The 25,708-nt window shown below is 37.0% G+C and overlaps 1 protein-coding gene across 2 annotated transcripts; it reads left to right on the top strand.

Annotated features, from left to right (window-relative positions):
* Positions 1-576: 576 nt before the first annotated feature.
* Positions 577-17,696, top strand: pxylp1 (2-phosphoxylose phosphatase 1). 2 transcript variants are annotated; one of them, XM_067365627.1, is made up of 6 exons: positions 577-706; positions 2,564-2,705; positions 10,335-10,496; positions 10,573-10,699; positions 13,910-14,049; positions 15,721-17,696. In XM_067365627.1, exons 2-6 carry the CDS (start codon positions 2,627-2,629, stop codon positions 16,734-16,736), a joined length of 1,524 nt encoding a protein of 507 aa, XP_067221728.1. In that variant the 5' UTR covers positions 577-706; positions 2,564-2,626; the 3' UTR covers positions 16,737-17,696. The 2 variants fall into 2 exon arrangements, with proteins under 2 accessions (XP_067221728.1, XP_067221729.1); XM_067365628.1 differs by lacking the exons at positions 577-706; positions 2,564-2,705 and adding an exon at positions 9,404-9,490.
* Positions 17,697-25,708: the final 8,012 nt, after the last annotated feature.

Here is a 25,708-nt window from a genome sequence, read left to right as displayed (position 1 = left end):
GTATACTGTATATATTATAGTATTCACAACACTTCGTTAATGAATGCTACAGCATACTGTAGTATCAACTATAGTGAACTGTTATAAATACTGTAGTATACTTTAGTTTTTACTACAGTAAACTATAGTGTATATTGTAGTATAATATACCCTAAAGTTGTAGAAAACTTACACTATTGGGTAAAGTCAATTGTTTATATTACTATATTTGTTATATTATCACAGCAACTATAGAATTACCACAATACATGAATTCAAGTACTTTACTATAGTATGGTTTAAAAAGTATTTGCTATAGAGTATTTTTTCACCTGGGTTCCTTTGCTCTACTCCTAAACATAACAATTTTTCTTCTTTTTCAATCAAAAACCTTATATGTCATCACAAATTGTTTTTTATAATGTATCACTTCACTATATTAGTGAGGAATTAGGCCATCTCTACACACATTCACAGAGTTCCTGATAGACAGACCTAGACATGGACCCACAACAACGTCTTTGACCTTCTATGACCAACAGAGGGAGCAGCAAAACTCAACAATGACTGACACACACACACACACACACACACACACTGGGTTTATATTGTTAGGAGAGCAGCAGAGAGGATCGCAGCAGGGTTGAGTCTATCGTTCGCTACGGACAGATGGATTATCGCTCGGATCGACTCCTCTGCACGGAATAACTGGTCTCTGTTCGGTCAGGTAAAGCGGGTTTCCCTCTTCTCGTGTCGTGACGTGTCTGTGCATGTGTTTGATCTGCTGCAGCTGATCTCGCTGCTTACAGATTCATTATTCCTTATGCACTTTTCCATGCATTCTTCTCATTCTTTTCCTTTGCGCGATTTCTGAAGACTCTTTTAAGATCATAAACTGACCATCTTCACTCGCATAACACGACAGATGGACATTATTTGAAGGTAAACTGTCCTTCCAGCATTTAAACACTTTCAGACAGAGACATTTATTGCGAAAACTGCTTTATTATTAAAGGCGAGCTGTCATCTAATATACTCCATATAACGTTACTTGACTTGAGTAGATGCCAAATAACATGGGCTTTGTTTTTTCAGTATCAAGATTATAGGTTAAATTGAACATGTGTAGCCTATTTATTACATCTTAAACCGTGTAATTAGATTACTCTTTCTAAAAAGTATTGGATTACTTGTTACTAAGCATCAATCTACCAGTTGAAACTGCTCTGATTCTTTCAAATAAACAATGCATAGTTGCTTAAGTTATTAACTGACCAAAGTGCATAAAGGGAGGTTACATTAAAAACATACATTTTAACATTAAATTTTGGTGTTAAATCCATTATTGTTTTTGTTGTATAGTCTGTACAGTATTTAATGCAATTATATCACAAGTAACTAATTAAATTACAGAACAATTAAGAGTAATACCTTACTTTTTCAAGGGAAAAGTAATTAAATTACAGTAACTAGATTACTTATTAAGCACACCCAACACTTGGGTTTATACATAATAATTTTGTTTTTACAAAAAAAAGTGGTATAATAAGGCACAAAATAATATACATCTTTATCATTTTTATATAGCATATGTTTTAAGATGTGAATGAATATCACTTTCGCTTGAACAAAGCATTTCTTTTCACATAATGAACTCGATGACCTTGAGTCACTGAGGGTCTTCAAGGGTGTGTTTTATAGTTTTCTTGTCACATGACAGAATGGTTCCTTGTATTTCAGAAACTGAAAACATGTTCATTATAAAAGAGGGTGTATTCAAGCCTTTCTCTGTATGAATTTGCTTTTTGAATCGCTTTAGCCTTCACTAATTCATTTAAATAATCCTGCGTGGGTTGTGTGACAAATTTTGAAAGTATGAATATTTCATGTCCTCTCTTCTTTAAAATGGGGTCATAAAATGACATGAATAATAATTACAGAAAAATTCAACTAGTTTTAGATGCAGTATGGCATGTCATGCTACAAGAGACTGCTCACAATGCTTGTCAAAAAAGTCACAGGGGTTTGCATTGTTTTATTTAAAGAAGGAAAAGAAAGGTGACAAACCCAAGCTGCAGCTGAAAACTTGTAACACTTCGTAAATGTCAATGCATATTTGTTTTCATGTGCGCTGCAGAGGAGTGAAGGGTGTAGTCAAGGAAGCGTGGTTTAATGCTTTCATGATGTGGCCTATGGTGGCTTTAAACATCTGCTCAGTTCATCAGATGTGTGTGTTTGTGTGTGTGCTTCAGATTTGGTCAAAAAGCTTGTTGTAGGAATGAATTTAAAGGCACAGCTATTATCTGTATTTAGAGTTAATAACAGTTTCTGCTTTCTGCGACTGGGGTAAATTACACGTTGTTTGCTGGTGCTGTGTGTAGTGTTGTCCGTTGGTGTTTCAACATACTAGTTGTGTCTGCAATACGTTTATAAAAGGGAAACCAGCAGCACTGTTGAGGTTTCATTACTGTGTTTGTGTTGAGTCCTTGTAACATCTCAGACATGTCTTTTGTTAAGCAGTGCAACTCCTAGTAATGCTGTGTTATTGTGCAATATTAAGTTTCTGTCGCTCTTTATTTCCCAGGTGACAGCAAGGAAGCTGTGCATGTATGGCTGATGGACAGGTGTCCGAACCAATCACAGGACAATGCTGGCACGGAGCCGTTTCATCCTGGTGCTGGTGGTGGGTGCGCTGCTGGCGGTGCTGAGTTTCAGCTTGCAGTATTGTAAGTGAACCACAATGTATGATTTCAGTCACGTTTCCTCTGTATGAACTTACAGCTATTCATACATACTGTAAGGTTTCCCTGGGGATTGTGGTGTTTGTATGTTTAGTGTGTCAGGTGGGAATATAACCGCCGCTGGATTGTATTTACATTCTTGTTATGTGCTTGTGTGTGTTTTGTAATTCCAGTGGGAATATGGTCTCAATTAGACTGCATTCACCACACTAAACAAAGGCATTTCCCTTGAAGACGTGCTATATATATCAGGATTTTCCCTTTTTCAGTAGAACACAATTTTAAGGGATTTTTTTTTTTAAATTAACCAATAAAATCAATAAAAAATACAAAGAGTGTCTATATATACTCTTACAAAACAGTACGGTGGCAGCACTATAGAAATACTGTGATACTTTGGTTGAATACCATGGTATTACCATGCTAGGCCACCATGAACTCCCTCAATATTCAGATTTTTGGTCAGTCAATATGGGTTTTTCAATGACCAATACTTAAACATCTACAAAAAAGTACTGTGGTAGTGTTTTGAAATATACCATTGTACTTAAATTAACTCCAGGGTACATGATGGTGCTTGTCCAACAAACATACGTGTAATTTAGCATTCTGGGAACCACTAATCTAAGATCCTTTCTTCCACTGAAGAAAGAAAAGAATAAAGCAACGCATTAAATGAAATGGCTTCTGCCTGATACACTGCAAAGAATGTCAAACAATATTAAAGTCACAATGAAATGGAAGAAACGACAAATATTTTCTTATGCATTGTAATGTAAAAGAGAAGAGAAAAAAAGAAAAAAAAGGAGGACGAGGACTTGGTTCTATGCACCAGCTGTTGATTGGATGTTGAGTTAAAATTGGAGGTAGGTAAAAGCAGAACTGAAAGGGTGGGGTGAAATCAGAATAAATGACTGGAGAAGTCCTGCATACATCACCTGATAGAAGTGTGCCTTTTCATTGGAAGGTCCAGTTATGACATTTTGATTAACACTTTCACACTTTTTTGATTAGCACTTTTTTTCAACCCTTTTTTTAATGGAATTTCCCATCATTTATGACAAAAAAGCTTTTCCACACCATTGATTGAATTTTCCATTATTTATGACCCTACACTTCCCCGGCATTGATGAAATTTTCCATCATTTATGACACAACACTTCCCGGCATTGATGAAATTTTCCATCATTTATGACACAACACTTCCCGGCATTGATGAAATTTTCCATCATTTATGACACAACACTTTCCCGCCATTTATGGAATTTTCTGACATTTCTGACACAACATTTTCCCACTGTTAACCAATTTTCCAACATTTATGACACAGCGCTTCTCTGCCAGTGACATAATTTTCCGTCATTTATGACACAATGCTTTCCCGCCATTTGCGTAATTTATGACACTACGCTTCCCTGCCATTGATGGAATTATCTGTCAATTTATGACACAACGCCTTCCCGCCATTTATGAAATTTTCCATCATTTATGTTACAATGCTTTCCCGCCATTTACAGAACTTTCCATCATTTATGACACAACGCTTCCTCGGCATTGACTAAATTTTCCATCATTTATGACACAACGCTTCCCCGTCATTGGTGGAATTTCCGTCATTTATGCCACAACGCCTCCCCGCCATTGATGGAATTTTCCATCAAACATGGCACACTTTCCCGCCAATGACGGAATTTTCCAGCAACCCATGTTTTCACTGTTATACTGTGGGGGGCGCTATTACACATCTTCTGAACGAGTACAAAATCTCCAGAACAAACACAGACGAAGAAGCAGAAACAAGCGATAGAAGCATTGCTTGTGTACATGTAAAATAATGTGATCATAAAACCATAAACAGCATATAAATCAAAAGATTTAAACAATTGGAGTTCAAAACATAAAAATAAAATTTAAATGGCTCACACTTTGTAACATGCATTTAGAAAATAGATAGTTGAATTTTCAAGTACAGACTCTTTGACCTCTGAGCACATTTATATGAGCTTGTTAACCCAGCAGAAGTTGGGGCCACTAGCTGACACTTGGATGATACTTCACAGACGGTTGATTTAGACCGTCTAAATGCAGTCGCTGGAATCATATCATGTTTACATGATATATTTTTAAAACCTGAAACCGAGCAGTCAACAAACCTCGAGGTCCTAAAGTCATTAGTGAGAAAATGATTTGCAGTAGAGAAATGTTTATGTATCTTTATAATATAAGGGTCAGTAAGATTGGATTTTGAGACAGATTATTCCCAGATTAGACCCAGGTGTCCCATGTCCTTGACTGAAAATCCTCTTTCACTGAGGACTGTGGTTATCTGTAACTTAGAAACCAGCCCCAGTTCATGTCACAGTGACAGCTACAGGGAAATCCTGCTAATTTAGTCATTTAACAGCACAGATGGTAAGAATTTGCAAAACCAACTCGAATGAAACCAAACATGACTTTTTTATGGACAATGTGAGCAGGGATTGGTCAGTGATCCTCTTAAAATCCTCCCCCTGCATCCCACAGCCAATCACAGCTCAGTCTGAACAAAAGGATATACCTGGACAGTGTATGAGAACCAAGTTTTTGTTGTGTTCAGACATGAAGTCCTTAAGGAGGTGTTCACTCTTGGCAGGTTTAATTAAAGGATTATTCCATTTTAAAATGAAAATTACCTCATGATTTACTCACCTTCAAGCCATTCTAGTTGTATATGATTTTCTTCTTTCTGATGAACACAATCAGAGTTATATTTATGAATATCCTGATGCATCTAAGCTTTATAATGGAAGTGAATAAGAAACAACGAGTATGAAGCTAAAGAAAGTGCATCCATCCATCATAAGGGTTGGGTTGGTTTTGGTCAGGATTAGTTCACTTTCAAATTAATATTTCCTGATAATTTACTCACCCCCATGTCATCCAAGATGTCCATGTCTTTCTCTCTTCAGTCGAAAAGAGATTAAGGTTTTTGATGAAAACATTCCAGGATTTTTCTCCATATAGTGGACTTCAAAGGAGCCCAAACGGCTGAAGGTCAAAATTACAGTTTCATTGCAGCTTCAAGGCGTTCTACGCGATCCCAGATGAGGAATAAGGGCCTTATCCATAGACTGTAAAAAAAGATGGACGACGCAACGTTGCTTCCTTCCATTGTATTGAACTGAAGCCAAAATGGGCTGATGAATGGGCGCTGACACGTTACGCAACGTTACGCAAATACGTCAAAAAAAAAAAAGTTTGGAGCCTGGGCGTGCGCAGAAGGAATCGTCAGTTGAGCCGGAGGCGGAGTCGCGATATCAAACTTCCGCCCAGACGACTGCGTCATCATTCTAGTATTTTAAATAGACTATAAAAATTATACACAATTTAAAAGTCTACCTATAAAATAATAGGCTATTCTGTTTATAGAGCAATAATATTTTTGAAACAGCAAATTCAGTAGATAAAATCAATATAATATGCCACTAGAAACAACTCTAAATCGTCAGAAACGGTCCTGCCATTTTAAATCAAGTTCAACTAACTTTACAGGAGATCGATTGCTGTAATTAGAGTAAGCTATCATTAGTTTTGTCCTGCTAATTATTATTTTATACCCATAAAAATAATAAGTAACTGCCAGATAACGATCACCTTCTTTTTCCCGACATGGTTAACATTAGGTGTGTTATCTTAACTAATAACATTTATTAATTAGCTTATAACGCCCACATTTGATGTTACAGAAAAAAAGTTCAGTGATCCGTCAGATCCTGTAGGTCGGTTAGTACAGTTTACTGCTGAACAACTCATTTTGTTGGTGTTAATGACAAAGAAATCGAAAATTAGCAGTTAGTTAATACATCTTCAATCTCCCCTCGAAGCTCCGACAGTCCTCAGAAAACCTGTCAATCAACTTCGAATCATGACGACACGCCCCGTTTTTATAGAATCAAATTGCTAGCTAAAATCTAAATCATCACAAAAACGAACAATTGAATATATATCAGTGTGATAACTACCTTAAATGACCAAAACCATCTTTCAGAAAGTTTTATTTGAAGCAGAATTTATTTTTAAGTTTTCACTGAAGTCTCATTCGACTGCATTGAGAGGGCGGGGTTTATGACCTGTACTGCATCCAGCCTCCAGGGGGCGATCAAAGAGCCCGTGGCTTCACTTTTCAGAACGTATGAGACACATCCGGTCTTATCTAAAGAAATCATTGCTCATTTTCTAAAAAAATAAACAACATTTTATACATTTTAACCATAAATGCTCATCATGCTCATCAAATGAACAGTTCAAGATGAGCATTTATGGTTAAAATGTATATATATATATATTTTTTTTTTTTTTTTTTAGAAAATGAGTGATGGTTTCTCTAGATAATACCCTTATTCCTCATCTGGGATCGTGTAGAACAATTTGAAGCTGCACTGAAACTGTAATTTTGACCTCCATCTGTTTGGATTCCATTGAAGTCCACTAAAAGGAGAATAATCCTTAAAAACCTTAATTTCTTTTCGACTGAAGAGAGAAGGACATGGACATCTTGGGTGACATGGGGGTGAGTAAATTATCAGGAAATTTTAAATTTTAGGATGGCTTGAGAGTGAGTAAAGCTTGGGCTAATTTTCATTTTAAAGTGAACTAATCCTTTAAAATGGATTCTGGTGTGATTGCTCTGTTAATGCTTTTCATTTGAATAAGTGTGAACGATACCATCCGAACCTTGGTGCGCACCAAACAAGCAGACGGAGACACCTAAAAAAAAATGGGTCTCGGTTCGCTTCCAGAAAAACTCTGGTGTGGTTCAACTGAAATATGAACGCAACACGGACCAAAGACATGTAAACAAACCAAGAACAGGACATGATGTCAGAAGATGCGACCCTAAAAAGGACAGAATGCTCAAGCATACCTTTTTTTTTTCTTGTCATAGTTGCAATGTTGTCCATCATAGTTCAATACAGGCGTCAGAACCGAATCTCCTTGCAGCAGATCTTTGTTTGTGTGTCTGACGGAGGGATTCCTGCCACCGTTTTGACTCCTTTAGACAATTTTTAAGCTCTTCATGAGTTGTCCGCTCCATCATATACCATCATATGTATGTACATACAAAGATCAGATTTAGCCCAGCACACAACACTGTTTTGGATTTTCAACAATTATACGTAATAAAAGCTGTTGTTTTTTTTGTTTTTTTTTGGTTAAAAAATGACTGTGTTAGAGCTGCACGATTAATCGTAAAAAGATCGCGATCTCGATTCAAGCACCCACACGATCCTACTTTAGTAATGACAACGATTCTCCCGTTCCCGATCTATTAAACCTTTGACAAAATCATACCAGAACGCTCAAATCTGTGCTTGTGCTGCCAGAACCATTTTGAATCACACATTAGTTATTTCTGTGTTACAAATATTCACATTATCACAGAAGTACTGAGATATAAGTTTTAAGTTAGTATTTAAACGCAGATGTCTATGATGGCGAACAAAATAGAGCAAGCTACCTTTTGAAACGAACTTAACACGTCAAATAACGGTTGTAACAATTACATCTGATTCCACTAGTTGGCGACAACTGATTGTTAAAAATGTATTTGTCTTTGAATCATTCATTCAAAAGATTTGTTCAAAAACACTGATTCATCCAGCAATGAAACATGTATTAATGAGTCATTGAATTCATTCAAAAACATTTTTAAATAATTAATTCAAACATTTTCCAGCAATTAGAGTCAGCAATTTATATTTTGTCAGAACCTTTTGTAAATTGCATGTTATTTTGTTTGGTTGCATAATCAGAATCGTGGGAGAATCGTGATCTCTATTTGAAACCAAAAAAAATCTCATTTTATCTAGAATAAAATGACTGTGTGAACACTAGTGAACCAGGACTAAATGTATCATTTTCTTTTTTTGGTCATGACCAAAAGAACTAAGCGAACCGAACTACAAGTGTGAACACACCATAAAACGTACCATGTTATGCATCCACCTTGAGACCAGTTGCTTAGTCTTAGCTCATCTATTGCAATGGCATTTTAAGCATCTTAAATGCCTAAATGTGGTTTTTGGTCTGATGTGTGTTGTCATTACGTTTGTCATCCTGCCTTCCTCACGATGCCTGTTTCTTTCACCCTGTGTGAGGTCATTACTAATTCATTCCCTCCTTTGTGGTATCTCCAACAAGAGCAAAAAGCTGTCTGAATGTAGGACAGAACCGAGTCTTAGATTATCCTCTCTCTCTCTTCACTTCAGTTCACTCAAGCATGACTGATGCACTTTTAAAGAAAGAGGCTCCAGGTCTGTAGAGACTAACAAGCAGACGGAGAGAAAGAAGCTTTACATTGAAAATGAGAAGGAGAGAAGGATGAAAGAGGACTGGTTCTTATCCCGGTGAATTGTGGGTTTCTGTCAGTCATCGCAATGTCAACAACACACAATATCAGCCTTGAACGGCAATGTAAACGCTGTCTGCCCTGTTTGATTTGTGTCTGTTGTATTTGTGCTTAGGTGTGTGTGATTTTTCTTGTACACTATACTCCGCTACAAAGAGCTCTTTGTGTGGTCGGCGCCTACACAGAGATGTTCTGTGATTGGCTGAGAGTTCTGAGCTAACATGCGATTGGTCGGACTGCTTTTACAGGAGGGAGTAAGTCAGTGCTGAATTAAAACCAGAATGTGGTGCACAAACACACACACACACACATGCTCGCGTTCACATCTCCACAATGTCCGTCGCTGTGCGAATAAACCAGCTAACCGTTATACTTCTGTCTGGTGAGTTTAACTCCTGGTTGGTTACATCAGTAGTTGGAAATGCTGGTTTGCGAATAGTTTTAATAAAGCGTTTATTGTTTAGCCCTATGCCATTCATACATTCATTTATTTTGTTTAGTTTTATTGAACAGTTTAGTTATTGTTTCTATGCTAATGTTTTTTTTTATTTTTTGATGTTTGCATAAATATTTTTCAATGTGAATTGAATAAAAGGAACTCATTACCAGAAATCTGCCTATGCTTTAATTTATGCCGAAATTGTATTGTTATATAATAAGGGATAATGAAAATGTTAGCAATGCATGGCTTAACTTGGTGCCGTTATTACAAAACATAGTACATTTTATTATTTTCACATTTGACTTCTTTTCTTTGAAATCCACAAATGTTTTTTGAGTCAAAAACAATCATAATTTAATTGTTCATAATGTGGGTGAAACAGGTTAGTTTGTATAAATGCTCTTGGGCTGGTTTAATAAATTGGTTTTCATAGTACAGTTTACTCTTTCCTCAAAGAAAATAATATTTATCATAATATGAACCCGTTTGAGAGTTGCTGTGATTGTTTATGTGTACCTAATGTGTAGCTCAAATTTTAAAAAAACCTCCAGATGTTGGTCTTGTGTTTTTCTGTGTGTCACATTCAAAGGATTTCTGTTAGATGTCAATCAGTGGCTAATATCCTGTCAGACTCCTCCCTCTGCCCACATCACCATGGCAATTCCCAAAATTCAACAATCTGCAGCACTGTGCAGACTCAATGTTTGTTCAATGAGGTCAGAACTGAGAAGCTGGAAATAGTGTGTGCGCTTGTGCTTAATGACTCCCTTCTTTCTATTCCTAGTGCATCTCATTCCAACCAATCCGGTGGCAGAGCAAAGGTCACTTGGTAAAAGCAGAAAGCGTGTGAATCCAGTCCTCCATACGGATCCACCCGCCCCAGACCCCATCAGAGACACACACCAGTACTGCAATTACCCCAACCTCACCGAGCACGGCTGGGAGGGTAAGAAACACACCTTTACCTTCTCACACACCTGAAGACTCTCTCAGACGTGTGGTGACGTATTTGCGTGTCGTAGGTCACAGTCCGGCTGACTACAGGCTGCTGTCGGTCCAGGTAATGATTCGGCATGGAGACCGTTTCCCTTTGTACTCCATCCCCAAAACCAAGAAACCCGCCATAGATTGCACCCTATCAGAAAAGAGGTACACATTCAAATGTAAATGATCTGATGACCAACTCTATCTATCTATCTATCTATCTATCTATCTATCTATCTATCTATCTATCTATCTATCTATCTATCTATCTATCTATCTATCTATCTATCTATCTATCTATCTATCTATCTATCTATCTATCTATCTATCTATCTTTGTCTTTCTATGGCCCTGTTTACAGCTGGTATTAAGATGCATTTTGGTCGAATCACAAGTGGATGGCGCTAAATACGCATTCGTCCGGATTGCTTTCGTAGTGTAAATGCTCATGCGGGTGAATGCGTTTGAACTAGAGATCGACCGATATATCAATTTACTAATAATTTCCCCGATATTTAAACATTTTACCATAATCGGATAACGGTTTTGCAATATCGGATTTACCGAAAAACGCCGCCATCTTGTGTGTGTTTTAAGAATTGCGCGCAGGATCGCCATTACAGCGAATCGACATACCAGTTGAGAAATGCAATAAAATACGATGTTTTGTTTGTTATATTCCAATATTCCAGAGAATATTATTCAGTTATTTAACATTATGCAGCGAATTATTCTTCACTCTTTAGCCTATTAAACAGCTTATAAATCTAAAACTGTAGTTTAAAATGAAGTGTTGCATTTCTGCAAAGTTGATATGACTCCTGTCTTTTATTTATTTTCTCCATTTAAAAACATTAGACATTCTACATTTATTTTGCTTAGTGTTAACATTAGTGTTGCTGCTGATGCTTTTTATAAATACAATTATTTTTGTAATATGAAGACTAAAATTAACAAAATTTACTGGTGTATAAATAAGATTTGTTTTCTATGCAAGGAGGGAGTGATTGTTATAAATAAAATGGTTTGTTCAGTTTAGTGGTGTTATAATCATGTCAAAAACATAAGTATATCTGCATATCGGTTATCAGTCACATAAACACACAAATTATCTGTATCGGTTCGAAAAAAATCAATATCGGTCAATCACTAGTTTGAACAGCGCAAAAGACCACCTACTCTCCGCCTACTGACCTAATGCTTAAACATTATGGGAAGAGCTCTTTCCTGTAGCTCAGTGGTTAGAGCATGGCACTAACAATGCCAAGGTCATGGGTTCGATCCCAGGGATTGCACATACTCAGATACAAATGTATAGTATAATGCAATGTAAGTCGCTTTGGATAAAAGCGTCTGCCAAATGCGTAAATGTAAATGTAAATGTAGCTCTAGTCAGACTGGGTTTAAACTTTAAAGGCTGAAGACCCAAGTTTGGTTTGAAGACGAAAAATGTACCAAGCACAATGTTCTCTCACCATTCCTGATTTCTAACACACACTCACCGTGTTCAGTGTGGTCTCGCAGCTGTCAGAGCAGAAACGAAAGCTGCTGCTCCGTATGTTTTTCCATCGTCTCCAGCTGCGTTCATATGTAAATTGCGTGAGCTTATTTCATCCACTAGATTAAATTATCTGAAAAAACTCATACATATACCCGCCCATAAACCCTCCCCTCAAAGAAATAAGGACAGAAGTGGTTAAAAGCGGATAAAAGAGACGGATTAAAACAACGGGTGTAAATGATAATGTGTCTCCCTTGTCTACCTGTGATCCTATCTATCTATCTATCTATCTATCTATCTATCTATCTATCTATCTATCTATCTATCTATCTATCTATCTATCTATCTATCTATCTATCTATCTATCTATCTATCTATCTATCTATCTATCTATCTATCTATCTATCTATCTATCTATCTATCTATCTATCTATCTATCTATCTATCTATCTATCTATCTAACATATATAATGAAATGACTGAAAAGGCACAGAATGCATCATTTTAAAATGCTTCCCTGGTCCATCATATTAGAAGGTTGTATTTTTTTCTTTGATCTTACTGATATCCACCAGTGACTGGTGTGTAAATGTGGGCTTATGTTTTGTTTAGTGTGTGTTTATCAGGTTTAGTGCTTTTCATGGAGTTTTTGAATCATTATCAGATTAATATTTAATTCCCACCGTTGTCTTTTATCCATGCCTGAGCCGTGTCGCCGTGGTTACAGCAGCATTGAACAGTCACTCTAATGCTGCCTAAAATAACATTGTTGTGTTTCCATGGTTTCATCGTAGTATTCTAACCAATGTCATGACCAATGCTGTTCACAATATTGCAAGTATTATTAATCACGCACAGCAACCCATAATATTCCCATGATGTCTGAGATTTATGTATTAGAAAGTAATCCTCAACCATAAATCCTGCTGTCTCTTTCTCTTTATCACGCAGTAGTTCTTCACATACACGCATACCTTGCTATCTAAATGTCGAGGTCTGATTTATGACCCGACCTAACCTGACCATAATACTCTGACAGGTTCTGACTTAAAAATGAAGATGCATTATAATAAAATGGAGTGATCCATCTGAAATCCCTGCTCAGAAATCTCCTGTGTGCTCAAAACAGCCTGCAAAGGGAAATAATACCCATTGTGTTCGATATCATAACATACAGTGTTATTGAAATATCTTCTTGAATTCCAGTTTTCTAAAAAAAAAGAATAAGAAATGTATTGAACAGACGTCTATTAAAAATGATCAACTTTACCTCAGAGTCTATTGCATATAGTACATATAATAATGAAATTTAATTATTTTATATATGTAAATGTTATATATAGTACTAGTTTTGATTTCTCCTTAGTTGCATTAGATCTGCATCAAATCCTTGCAATAATTATATAAATGATGCATGTAATTGTAGTTGCATTCATTTCGAGAACAAAGCTGGTAGCAGACATCTGGAATTTTATTGTTTTTAAAATGTTAATCATTTTACTACAGACTAACAAAAGACTTACTCCTGAAAGTAAATATTTGCATTTTTATAAACAACCAAAAGGCTAATCGACCTTTTTATTGAGCTCTTTTCCTTATAAAGAGGTCCCTTATGCATATGTAAATTAGCATGTCAAATTTAAAGGCTTTTCTAGCTTATATCATACATGTTATCATACCTCCCCCTTGTGGATATATCTTGTAATGACACTCTCACATGGATCCTCAGAGATGCTTGTTGGCCATTATGATGCATCCTGTTTTTTTTAGACTGTTTATCTGAAAAAGAAAAAAAAAATCATGAATGTATTGCATCAGATATATTTCTGATTTAAAATAAGTACTAAAACGCATCTTTCATGGTAATTTTGCAGAAAGCCCTCTCATGCCCTTTTGGCCTCCTTCATTAGTCACATGGCTCTCGGTGGGCGTGGTCACTGGGACGCATCACTTGGATCTCTGCCCCGATTACCCAATCACAGCACCTGTGAAATAGGAGAGCTTACACAGACAGGTAACAAGTCAACAGGCTGTGTCCGAAATCGCATACTCTCTTGAGCAGGTAGTTATTTTGAATAAGTGATTACTTAATGATACATATCAACAATCAAAGAAATATGTATATATTTTGGTAACACTTTAGTATAGGGAACACGTATAAACTATTAACTACAACTTTTCCCTCAATAAACTCCCAATTTACTGCTTATTAATAGTTAGTAAGGTAGTTAAGTTTAGGTATTGGGTATGATTAAGAATGTAGAATATGGTCATGCATTAATATGTGCTTATTAAGTACTAATAAATAGCCAATATTCTAGTAATATGCATGCTAATAAGCAACTAGTTAAAAGACCCTAAAATAAAGTCTTACCGATATTTTTTTTCTCTAGGTGTAAATCGGGGTTATTATCATCAACTAAAACTAAAATCACACAAAACAATGTGCTACTTAAAATAAAATGTTACCTGAAAAAAAAGTATAAAAAAACATGTAAATTTATCTAATTTCTTTTAGTTGCCAAGACAACATTTCTCATTTTTGTTTAGTTTAAAGGTGCCCTAGAATTAAAAATTGAATTTATCTTGGCATAGTTGAATAACAAGACTTCAGAACATGGAAATGACATACAGTGAGTCTCAGACACCATTGTTTCCTCATTCTTGTGTAAATCTCATTTGTTTAAAAGACCTCCGAAGAACAGGCGAATCTCAACATAACACCGACTGTAACAGTCGGGATCATTAATATGTACGACCCCAATATTTGCATATGCCAGCCCATGTTCAAGCCATTAGACAAGGGCAAAACGTCTGGATGTGCACAGCTGAATCATCAGACTAGGTAAGCAAGCAAGAACAACAGCGAAAAATGGCAGATGGAGGAATAATAACTGACATGATCCATGATATCATGATATTTTTAGTGATATTTGTAAATTGTCTTTCTAAATGTTTCGTTAGCATGTTGCTAATGTACTGTTAAATGTGGTTAAAGTTACCATTGTTTCTTACTGTATTCACGGAGACAAGACAAGTCATTATTTTCATTATTTAAACACTTGCAGTCTGTATAATTCATAAGCACAACTTCATTCTTTATAAATCTCTCCAACAGTGTGTAATGTTAGCTTTAGCCACGGAGCACTATCAAACTCATTCAGAATCAAATGTAAACATCCAAATAAATACTATACTTATGCGATTAGACATGCTGCATGACGAACACTTTGTATAGATCCATTTTGAGGGTTATATTAGCTGTGTGAACTTTGTTTATGCTCTTTAAGGCAGCCGTGAGCTCGGGGGCGGAGAGCACGAGAATTAAAGGGGCCGCAGCCTAAATCGACTCATATTTAATGATGCCCCAAAATAGGTAGTTAAAAAAAAAAAAAAAAAAAAAAATCTATGGAGTATTTTGAGCTGAAACTTCACAGACACATTCAGGGGACACCTTAGACTTATATTACATCTTTTAAAAAGACGTTCTATGGCACCTTTAAAGTACTAAAATAGCTAAATTTGGAATAAAAACTCAACAACAAAAACAACAATTTAAACTCAAATAAAAACAAGAAATATAAAAACATTCAAATTATTAATAAAAACTAATATTATTTCAAAGATACTAAAATGTTATTGTCCATGCTTACTAATATTTCTTTCTCTTTTTTTTCTCTATCAGGAGTCGTACAGCACTTAAAAAACGGTGATCATCTTCGCCAGGCCTACATCAAGCGTCACAATCTGATTACTCCTGATTGGTCGCCGCGGCAGTTGTGGGTGGAGACTACAGGTAAAACCCGCACCTTACAGAGTGGACTGGCCTTCCTCTTCGGCTTCATGCCACATTTCGATTGGTCGAGGCTGACTGTTAGACAGCAGTGGAGTACGCTGTTCTGTGGCTCCTCGTGCGACTGTCCCGCACGCAACCGGTACCTGGACCAGGAGCAGCACAGGCAGTATCGCCAGAGGATCGCCGACACGGAACTCGAGCGCACGTATGTCACCATGGCCAAGACGTTGGGTGTGGCCACAAAGGCTCTGAGGGCGGCCAATCCGGTGGATGCGTTGTTGTGTCACTTTTGCCATGGTCTTCCATTTCCATGCTCCAGCACACAGATTACATCAAATGCTTTAGATGAGGGGGCGTGTCTTACTCTACAGCACTTTGCTGTGATTCGACGGCAGCAGAAAGATGACGAATTGGAGCGCCGGAAGGCGGGGCTTTATCGTCGCTATGCTGTGCTCGCGGCACATCCATACCTCAATCGGACCGCAGCACGATTGGAGAGGATCGCCAGAGAAAGCCAGACGGGCAAAGGTAAAGAAGAGGCAGCCTTCGCTTTAGCATCTGCTCATGATGTAACCATGGCGCCATTGCTAAGCGCGCTCGGTCTGGAAGGAGCGGGATTTCCGAAGTTTGCGGCCCGCCTAGTGTTTGAGCTGTGGAGTAGCCCCGAAGACAAAGAGAGAAAGAATGATAGAAAACGAGGAAAGTGGTTGGACAATATGTTTATTCGTGTTCTCTATAACGGAGAGGACTTGACCTTTGACACAGCTTTCTGCCGTGACCACAATCGACGCTCTGCTCAGCCGCTGTGCCCTCTGGGCAATTTCCTGTCTTTTGTGAGAAAGGATATGTTCAATATTGTCAATGCTACGAGTTACCAGCAGGCCTGCCACCAAATTGTACTGTAATATATGAATGTGAATGAGAAATGAGAATGAGAGAGTGCCAAGGGAGGATACATGGGAATAGTTTACCCAAATATTCTGCACAATTCTGTCACCATTTGCTTCATGTCGTTTCAAACCCCCCCCAAAAAAATTGAGGAAGTGAGATTCCAAAAAAGCAAATACAACTTATGTGCTATATTCCAAGGAGTTTCCAGGTGCTTATCACTGCATTGTTTCAATGAATGGATCAAAAGCAGCATGAACATTTTTCAAAATTTCTCCTTTTATGTTCTTTTGGAATGATGTGAAGGTGAGAAAATGACAGAATCCTCATTTTTGGGTGAACTGTTCCTTTAAGACTGAGTACTAATGTTTTTGATGTAGTGTTAAGTCTGTGGACCAAATAATTGTCCTGCACGACACTTTGTACACTTTGCTAATCACATCAAATCAACTGACACAAACTGAAGAGGTTTACAGCAATCATTGTGATTGTGATTGAGATCTGGATGACGATGTGATGTCAAGGTCCCTTCAAAAGCACCTATATCCAGACAAGCACTCAAACAGTCAGTTGTCAAAACACCTCTTGCCTTTATTCTGAGTCTGAGTCCAGCACAGTCATTATGACAATCCTAATGGTTTTGCTAAATAGAGAAAATGTTTGAACTGTAATTTTTTTGACTACATTTCTTAAACATTTGTATTAGATATAGGGCACTTCGCCACTTTATTGCAGTGATCGGGAAATGGATATTATTTACATTTCACGTCCCTTCCGTTTGATGAGAACTCATTCCGTCCCGGATGATTTCTCACTTGAATAGTATTGGCAGAATTACTTGTTTTCAGTGCAATCATGTTGTCCTGACACATTCCTCCTCGTGTGCTTTAAAGGATTAGTTCACTTTTAAATAAAATTTTCCTGATAATTTACTCACCCCCATGTCATCCAAGATGTTCATGTCTTTCTTTCTTCAGTCGAAAAGAAATGAAGATTTTTGATGAAAAAATTCCAGGATTATTCTCCTTATAGTGGACTTCAGTGGCCTCCAGATGGTTGAAGGGCAAAATTAGTTTCAGTCCAGCTTCAAAGGGCTTTAAATGATACCAGACGAGGAATAAGGGTCTTATCTAGAGAAACGATCAGTCATTTTCGAAAAAAAACAACTGTATATGCTTTATAAACACAAATGAACGCCTTAAACGTACTTCCACTTTCCATATTCTCCAAAATGCTTACGCTGTATGTCCTACGCTTTCTCTATTCTACTTACAGAACGAACGCGGCGCCAGTTTAGTTTTTTTTCCGTATGTAGAATAGGGAAGGCGTAGGACAGGCAGCGTAAGCTTTTTGGAGAATACGGAAAGCAGAAGCAGGTACAAGCCATTAATTTGTGTTTATAAAGCATATACATTTATACATTTACATTTTTTTTTTTTTTTTAAATGACCGATCTTTTCACTAGATAAGACCCTTATTCCTCGTCTGGTATCGTTTAAAGCCCTTTGAAGCTGCACTGAAACTGTCATTTTGACCTTGAACCGTTTGGAGTCCATTGAAGTCCACTATATGGAGAATAATCCTGCAATGTTTTCCTCAAAAACCTTAATTTCTTTTCGACTGACGAAAGAAAGACATGAACATCTTCGATGACATGGAGGTGAGTAAATTTATCAGGAAAATTTTATTTGAAAGTGAACTAATCTTTAATTTCTTTTAGTACTTTATTTTTGTGTAACACAAAGTTAAAAGGAGTGGTAGTATTTGTGAGTACTGTAAAATTGATTCAAATTAACTTTTGTATTATGAATAATGTTCTTATGATCAGTGTGTGCTGCCACATTCCAAACCTCAAAGCACATTTACAATAAATGAATCATTTTGTCTAAAAACTTCACTGTGGTTCATCTGAAAAAAATACATATAATTTTGACTTTCAGCCAAATTGTATCCTACTCTGTTCAAGATCCACCCACTTAGACCAGAAGAGATTATCTGACTGACATGTAAAGTGTCCAAACACAGTTTGTTTTGATTTACATGGCAATAAGGCATGGGTTTATCTAAAATACCTGATAAAACAGCAACAGTCCAACATGGAGAGATTAATTCAAATAATTGTCTGACAGTGTTGGTATGAGACCAGCTGTTCAATTCTCCATGGGCGTATCTAGTTTACTGACTATTAAGATATCAAACAACATACCACTAACATCACAAACTTTGATACATCAATTATTTCTTCATAATTGTATAAACCTGGAAAAAAAAGACAAGGACTGGTGATTTCAGAGATCCTGAAGTTGTGTAAAGCTAGTAAATCCTAATGGAACTAGCAAACAGTCACACTTTTCACTCATATAAGCATAACTACATAACTATTTGAGTGGCCATAAAGGGTTGGCAGGTCTGCACTAGCCCGTTCGCATCCCAGGGTTGGGGGGTCTCTTCAACCTACGGATTACAAAAATAACTCGTGGCAACAAAAAAGTAGCCCAATAGAGTACCTCAGGGATGACGTGTTTTTGTAGGCCATCCCTGAAGTTAGCGGTGCACGGGTTCCCTCGGTTGCGTTTTTCCCATAGACTTTTGGAAAATCGCAGAAAATGTGTTTAACAAAGGGTTATGACACTAACACGTTTTGTCTATCAAGATAATCTTTACAAGTTAACACAACATTTATACATTTTGAAGCCTAAATAAAGTCGTCATAGTAGGCTATAAACGGACAGCACACCATGGTCGCGGAACGTCACCACCAAGCGTCCTCAAACTTTATTTAAAAACTTGCTCACTGATTATGATCTGCGCTGTGTATGAATACTTATACACTTTTTCATGAGAAATGCTGTCCAAATGTCCCGTTTGTCATGATGACCCCGCCAATGGAAGTAGTCCCTTTTAGCAACTTGTTAGTTTTTAAGACACAACGGTTTAAAAAATCACAAGCGGTTATAACTGGTGTGTTTTATGTCATAGATCAAGACGTGTAAATATTCAGAGGCTTTGTTTACCACAGACCTTATTTCAGGCGATTTAGCAAAAACCCATTCAAAAAACCCATTGACTTCGGGGCGATGGAACCGGAAGTCCTAAAATGCTAACTCGCTTCCAGGTTTTGCCTACAAAAACACGTCATCCCTGAGGTACTCTATTCCGCGGGAACACTTGGCATCACTGCTGGCCAAAGAAACTAGGCCAGTTCAATTTAGATTTTGTGTTTCACACGATGGCCACAAGGTGGCAGGAGACTTTCGTCTGTGGTGCTGCACATGGCTCTGAGAGTAAGAATTCAGTCAATTGAGTCAGCATTCTAGAAATAGAACAAGCATCAGTTCATTGGTCAGCATTAAACATTTTCTAAACGCAGAAAGCCTTTTTGGCTTTGAGTCATTATTGTTAAATACGAGATTGCAAATCATGCAGACTAGTTTTTAGCCTTGCCTGTCAAATAACTCAATCACAACAGCCAAAAATCTGTCCTAGAGTAATCTCCAAAATTTCCCCAGGAGTGTGTATTGGGATGTAAGTAAAGGAATCTGAGGCCTCGTGATCTCTATGAGATGATTTTAATTAGCCGCTGCTTTCCTCGCCAAAGAAAAGATCATTAATTTACTGGCTTGGACAGAGAAATCGATCTTAATTAAAGAGAATTGGAGTGTGTGTTTCTGATGGTATTTGTGTGTCTGTGAGTTTTTAAATTTACTTTCTAAATTGTGCATGATACAGAAATCATTATGCTTCCAGACAAAATACTTTCTTTTGCATAAGCCTATACTTTAGCGATTATGCAAAAAAAAATGGCTTGTTTTTGGTGTGTATGGACCCATTTGGATCTCCAAAAAGAGTTATGAGCCGTTCAAACTGAGGTCACAAAGTCTCTTTGAAATATGCATACTACTGCTGTATATAGTATGCAAAAAGCAGTATGTTAAATGAGTATATGTCTCTACTATAGTCAATTTTAAATGTGTTGTGATTGTGTTGTCTTTAAAATTCAGTGTGGATAAGTTAGACCTGGTTTAAACCAAGACAAACCAAAGTTTAGGGTGGACTCAACAAAACCCCTTTTTAATCAACCAACAGTCAAAATACGTGTCCATTGTTAATGTCTAGGGAGGTTAACGTAGAGGAGGCAAATTTGGAGGCTTTGAAAGTATAAGGTCCCACCCTCCCCTCCTAGTGCTTTCAATATTTTAATATTTAGACCACTTCTATAATTGTTTGCTATGATGATGTGAAGAGAGTTTCAACCAGTATAACAAAAAGCATTTATGAAAAACATTACCTTTAATTGTTAAATCTGATTATTAGTAATAGAGATAAAGTGAAATAGACAAACAGAATAATAAATCTAGAAAGAAGGGGAACTGAGCAAAGAGCATCAGTGAAATATTTTGTTGACATCCATATTTAACTTTGAACTCTTCAGAGCAACACCATCAAGTAAGATTAATAAACGGTTGCCTTCATGACTGTGTCTTTATAAAAGGCTTTTTCAGTTCTGTGCATGTGTGTGTGGTCACATCTGTGATGCTTCACTCACTGCTCTGTCATAACATTTTCTTCAACCTGATGTTTCCTCCTTCAAAAACAGATCCTAAAACACGAATATGTCTCCATACACACACTTAAAGGGTGCAGAAAGCTATGGAACATTAACGCACTGCGAGATTTTCCGTGTGTGTGTACGTGTCAGAGTGAGTGATTGAGTGAGGAAAAGAATGACGAGTGAATGCTGGTGCCGAGTGATCATGAAGTGTTTCAGAAATCCTGACCTCCACATGCCAGACGCAGTTCATCAGCCTGGCCAAACGTTGTGTTTCTCTCTCCATTCTTCCCTCAACACGCTTACAGAGTGACTGAATATTTTAGACGAGACGCAATGAGTAAACAAATGTGTGTGAATGTGCTTCTATAAACATGTTCTTATCGCAAAACACAGCTAAAGATTTACAGTTATGATATTGAGCATGTTAAAGGAATAGTTCACCCAAAATTCTGTCATCATTTACTGAACCTCAAGTTGTTCCAAACCTGGATGAACAACCAGAGAGTTGTGGGGCACCACAAAAATCAACTGTTTGGTTACCCATATTCTTCTTTTATATCTTCTTTTATATTCAGCAGAACAAATAAATTCATACACACTGCAAACCCAAATAAATTGGCAAAACTCAAAAAATTTGAGGCAATCAGTTGCCTCAAAATTTTTAAGTTAAGGAATTCAAAGTTTAAGTAATTGGCAGATTATTTTGTACTTAAACATTTTAATTAACGTAACTTGAAATGTTTGAGTAGACTGATTCTTACATTTAAATTAAAATTATCACGTAACCTCAATGTAAACATTTTATTAGTGTACACTTGGGTATAGCTGTAACAAGCTAATTCAGAAAATGTTAACTTGCTAATTTGGTACCATGTAAGCAATAGCATAGCACTTGCTGAATGAGTGCAGAAATATAAAGCATCTAACATACCTGCTGCATGCAAAACTTGTCACCTTGATGGTAACTCTCCAAAAAACCCACATTAACAGAAACTCTTCTAAATTATGTAATGAAACATCAATCACTACTAAATCTCCCACTTAATGTGCATTATATAACACTTAATTTTAGCATTTACTCTCCCTTTCGAGTGCCATGGGCAAAGAAGGCTGGAAAATAGAAATCCCAGCCCAGTTTCAGTTAAATTTAAGTTCTTCTAAATTAAAAGAAATAAGTTCATAAAACTCAAAACAATGAAACCGTTCCGTTTACTTAAAATATATCAGTTCTGTGAACTTGAAAGAAAAAGAAAGTGCACAATACTCATAAAAGTTAATTTGAAATAACTAATTTATTTAACTTAAGTTTGTCCTACTCAAAACAATTAATTATTTTCAGAGTTAGGGTTTACCGTGCAGGGATGTGTTTCCCAAAGCAAACCCAAGTTCCGTCGTTACAAATGGGACTTACGACCATAGTTGATTAACGATGCTTTCAGGAAATGTACCTCAGGTTTGTAACCACTTGAATGTTGAAAAAATTTTATTTTTGGGGGAACTATCCCTTTAATCCCAAAGCATACTTACTTTTTTACACGTACATAAAATGTGCCCCATTTGATAGGGTGCATGAATGCAAGCAGTCGACTCATGCTTTCTAGCGGGCATCTCTTGTTGTTGTTCGATTTCTTTAGTTTAGTTTTCTACTGTGAAACAACAGCCACCTTGTGGAACAACTGATATGTGCAAAACAAATTCAATGCGGATATGCTACAAAAACTGTGTGGCTTGCATACTATTCTGGTGACAAAATTTAAAATTTAAACCTAAAACCAAAGTATACTTTGGGATTAACACATCCTGCGCCATTTGTACTATGGACATGAATGATAGAAAAAACAAAACGCAATGCCCTAGCAACCACCCAAAACACCCTAGCAACTGCCTAGCACTAAAAACATTCATATCAACTGCCTGAACACACTAGCAAACACCTAACAATGTCCACGCAACACCCTAGCAATGATTAGGACCATCCTAGCACTTCTTATTAGCATGTTTAAATGGAAGACAGTGACAGAGACTCAATTCATGCTGTTCTTACAGGTATGACATGGTTGAGCCCAAACACCCCCATGTCAGTCTCTGTGGTGTCTTCCATCTCCACCTGTTCCTCAACACCACACTGAGCTGCAGGTCGTACCAGCTCACCTCCTGCAGGGACACACACACACACACACACATAAAGAAGAGAGTTGTTTTGAATTTTACTCTTATCTCCTTATGTGCCTCTTTCCTTGTGTGTCTGAATGACATTTGTTTAGATGTTTACTGATGTCTGTTTTAAAACTCTTACCCCAACTTTGGTGTATAACTCATATACAGAAAAATGAACAATACCACAAATCATGTCTTGTTAAAGAGAGGTGTGCTATTATGTTTAAAGGTTGATTTTCAAACGTCCCTTTTTTGTCAAAGAATTTTTACATTGACCAGAATACAAAAAGAAGGCCAGTAATCAACCTCCTAGCAACCAGCCAGAACAATAACAATGCACTAAAAAACACCCAGAATACCTCAGAAACTACTGTGAGTTCTACTTGCATTGCCATCAGAAAATGTAAAAAGGTTCAATTAAAGTTACTACAGAATAAAGAAAGCAAGAAAGCAAAAAACAAGAAATAGCCTAACTCTAATGGGAAAGAAATTGTTTGTTATAAAATTAAGTTCTAATAGTTTGTGCTTTGTTTCTTCACGGTGTGTGTGTGTGCGAGTGAAATATTTCTGGCTGGGTCTGATCCTCTCAGTTTTGTACTCCAAAACCAGATGGGTGGAACAGATCCGAGCCAAAACGACACAGAACCCCCAGGGCAGAACAAATCCACACACATATCGCAATACAATAACACAATCACTAACCCGACCGCTTGAGACCCACAAACACTCAAATAAACAGTCAGTCAGTCAGTTGGTACATTTGTATCTCACTCATTATTCAGTGTTTTGGAAGAAATCTGTGAATATAAGTGTGTGCATGTATGAGAAGAGTGGGTTAAAACTGCGGGGTGGCAGAGTTCAGTTGCATCAGCGCAGACTTGCAAGACGCAAAACCAACGACCTGAAAATCGCATAAGGTCAGATATCCTTCATTCTGTGTGTATAATTCTACATCGAAAGGCATTGGACTTCCCAATCTGCAATAAATCTGTCTGAAAGGATCCAGAGGTAGCTGGGAAATTTTCCCCTTTTCTGTTCTTACCCTGTGTTGATGAATTAATACTTCAGATAAAATATTTGTTAGATATTTTTGCAATCGCATTTGGTGCAACTAAATTTCCCACTTCTTTTGTCTAGTAATTTATGGTCCCATGGTCATATGCTAACTTTCATTTGAATAATTAAAATCATGGCAAAGATAGGTGGATTCTATATTTGTGTCCAATTCACAGGAAAATAGAATATGCTTGGATATGTTTGGAAATCCAATCTAAAATTTGTCAAACCTAGTCATATTTTTCTTTTAACCAGTTAATGGTTTTGCCTCTAACCTGCTCGAGTTTGAGGCATGGTGAAAATGATGTTTCGTTCTGCAAAGGTGTTGCCAACATATAATTTCAGCTTCAGTGCTTGGCCCCTAATTAGTACAGCAGACGAAGTCCAAGGTTTAAGCAGCGTTTGACTGAACATACAACATTATCTCACAGAAATAATATTTACAAACTGTGAAAACACTTTAACATGCATCTCACACACTGAGAATAATAAATACCACATGATGAGAATTCTCGACTTGATAAACACACTTCTAATGCTTTCAGAAAGTGTGCGCAGAAAGTGTGCACACACACACACACACACACGTTGGGCTTTCATGTTTTATGGGGACATAATGATTTTTATATTCTATCCTCTACCCCTAAACCTACCCATCACAAAAAACTCAGAATTGCTTTCAAAAAATGATTTATAAGCTGTTTTCCTCATGGAGACAAAAATGTTCCCACAAAGACAAGAATTTTGGATATTGCCATCTTTGTGTGGGATGTTTTATCCCCATAACAAAGGCTTTACCTGAACTACACACACACAGAGAGACACAAAAACATTGAAAGAATGCATCACACACTATAAAAAACACGTTCCTCACACAATTAGATCACTTTAGCACACACATTGCACATGTACGGGGGAATACCATAGCACAAACACACATTTTTCACACAATATGGTCTTTGTTCTGCAACACACATACGTCACACACTAAGAATGCTTTAGATTTTGTTACACAAGCACACACACACACACACACAAAAAAAAACATTAAAATTTAATAATTTAAGGTTGCAAATACCACTGCATGTTCATATAGTTATGAGTTACCATGTCTTTGAAGAGATTAAATATGAATTAACTAGTTAGTTTTGGTTGCCTTCTGAGTTCATAATTCAAAGGTTGAAGGTTTAACTGCATGTTTGGGTTCCCATGAGATTGTGCTCA

The sequence above is a fragment of the Chanodichthys erythropterus genome, chromosome 17 (assembly GCF_024489055.1).
Source record: "Chanodichthys erythropterus isolate Z2021 chromosome 17, ASM2448905v1, whole genome shotgun sequence".
In the NCBI taxonomy this organism is placed as follows: Eukaryota; Metazoa; Chordata; class Actinopteri; order Cypriniformes; family Xenocyprididae; genus Chanodichthys; species Chanodichthys erythropterus.
This window is presented reverse-complemented; position numbering and strand designations above follow the sequence as displayed.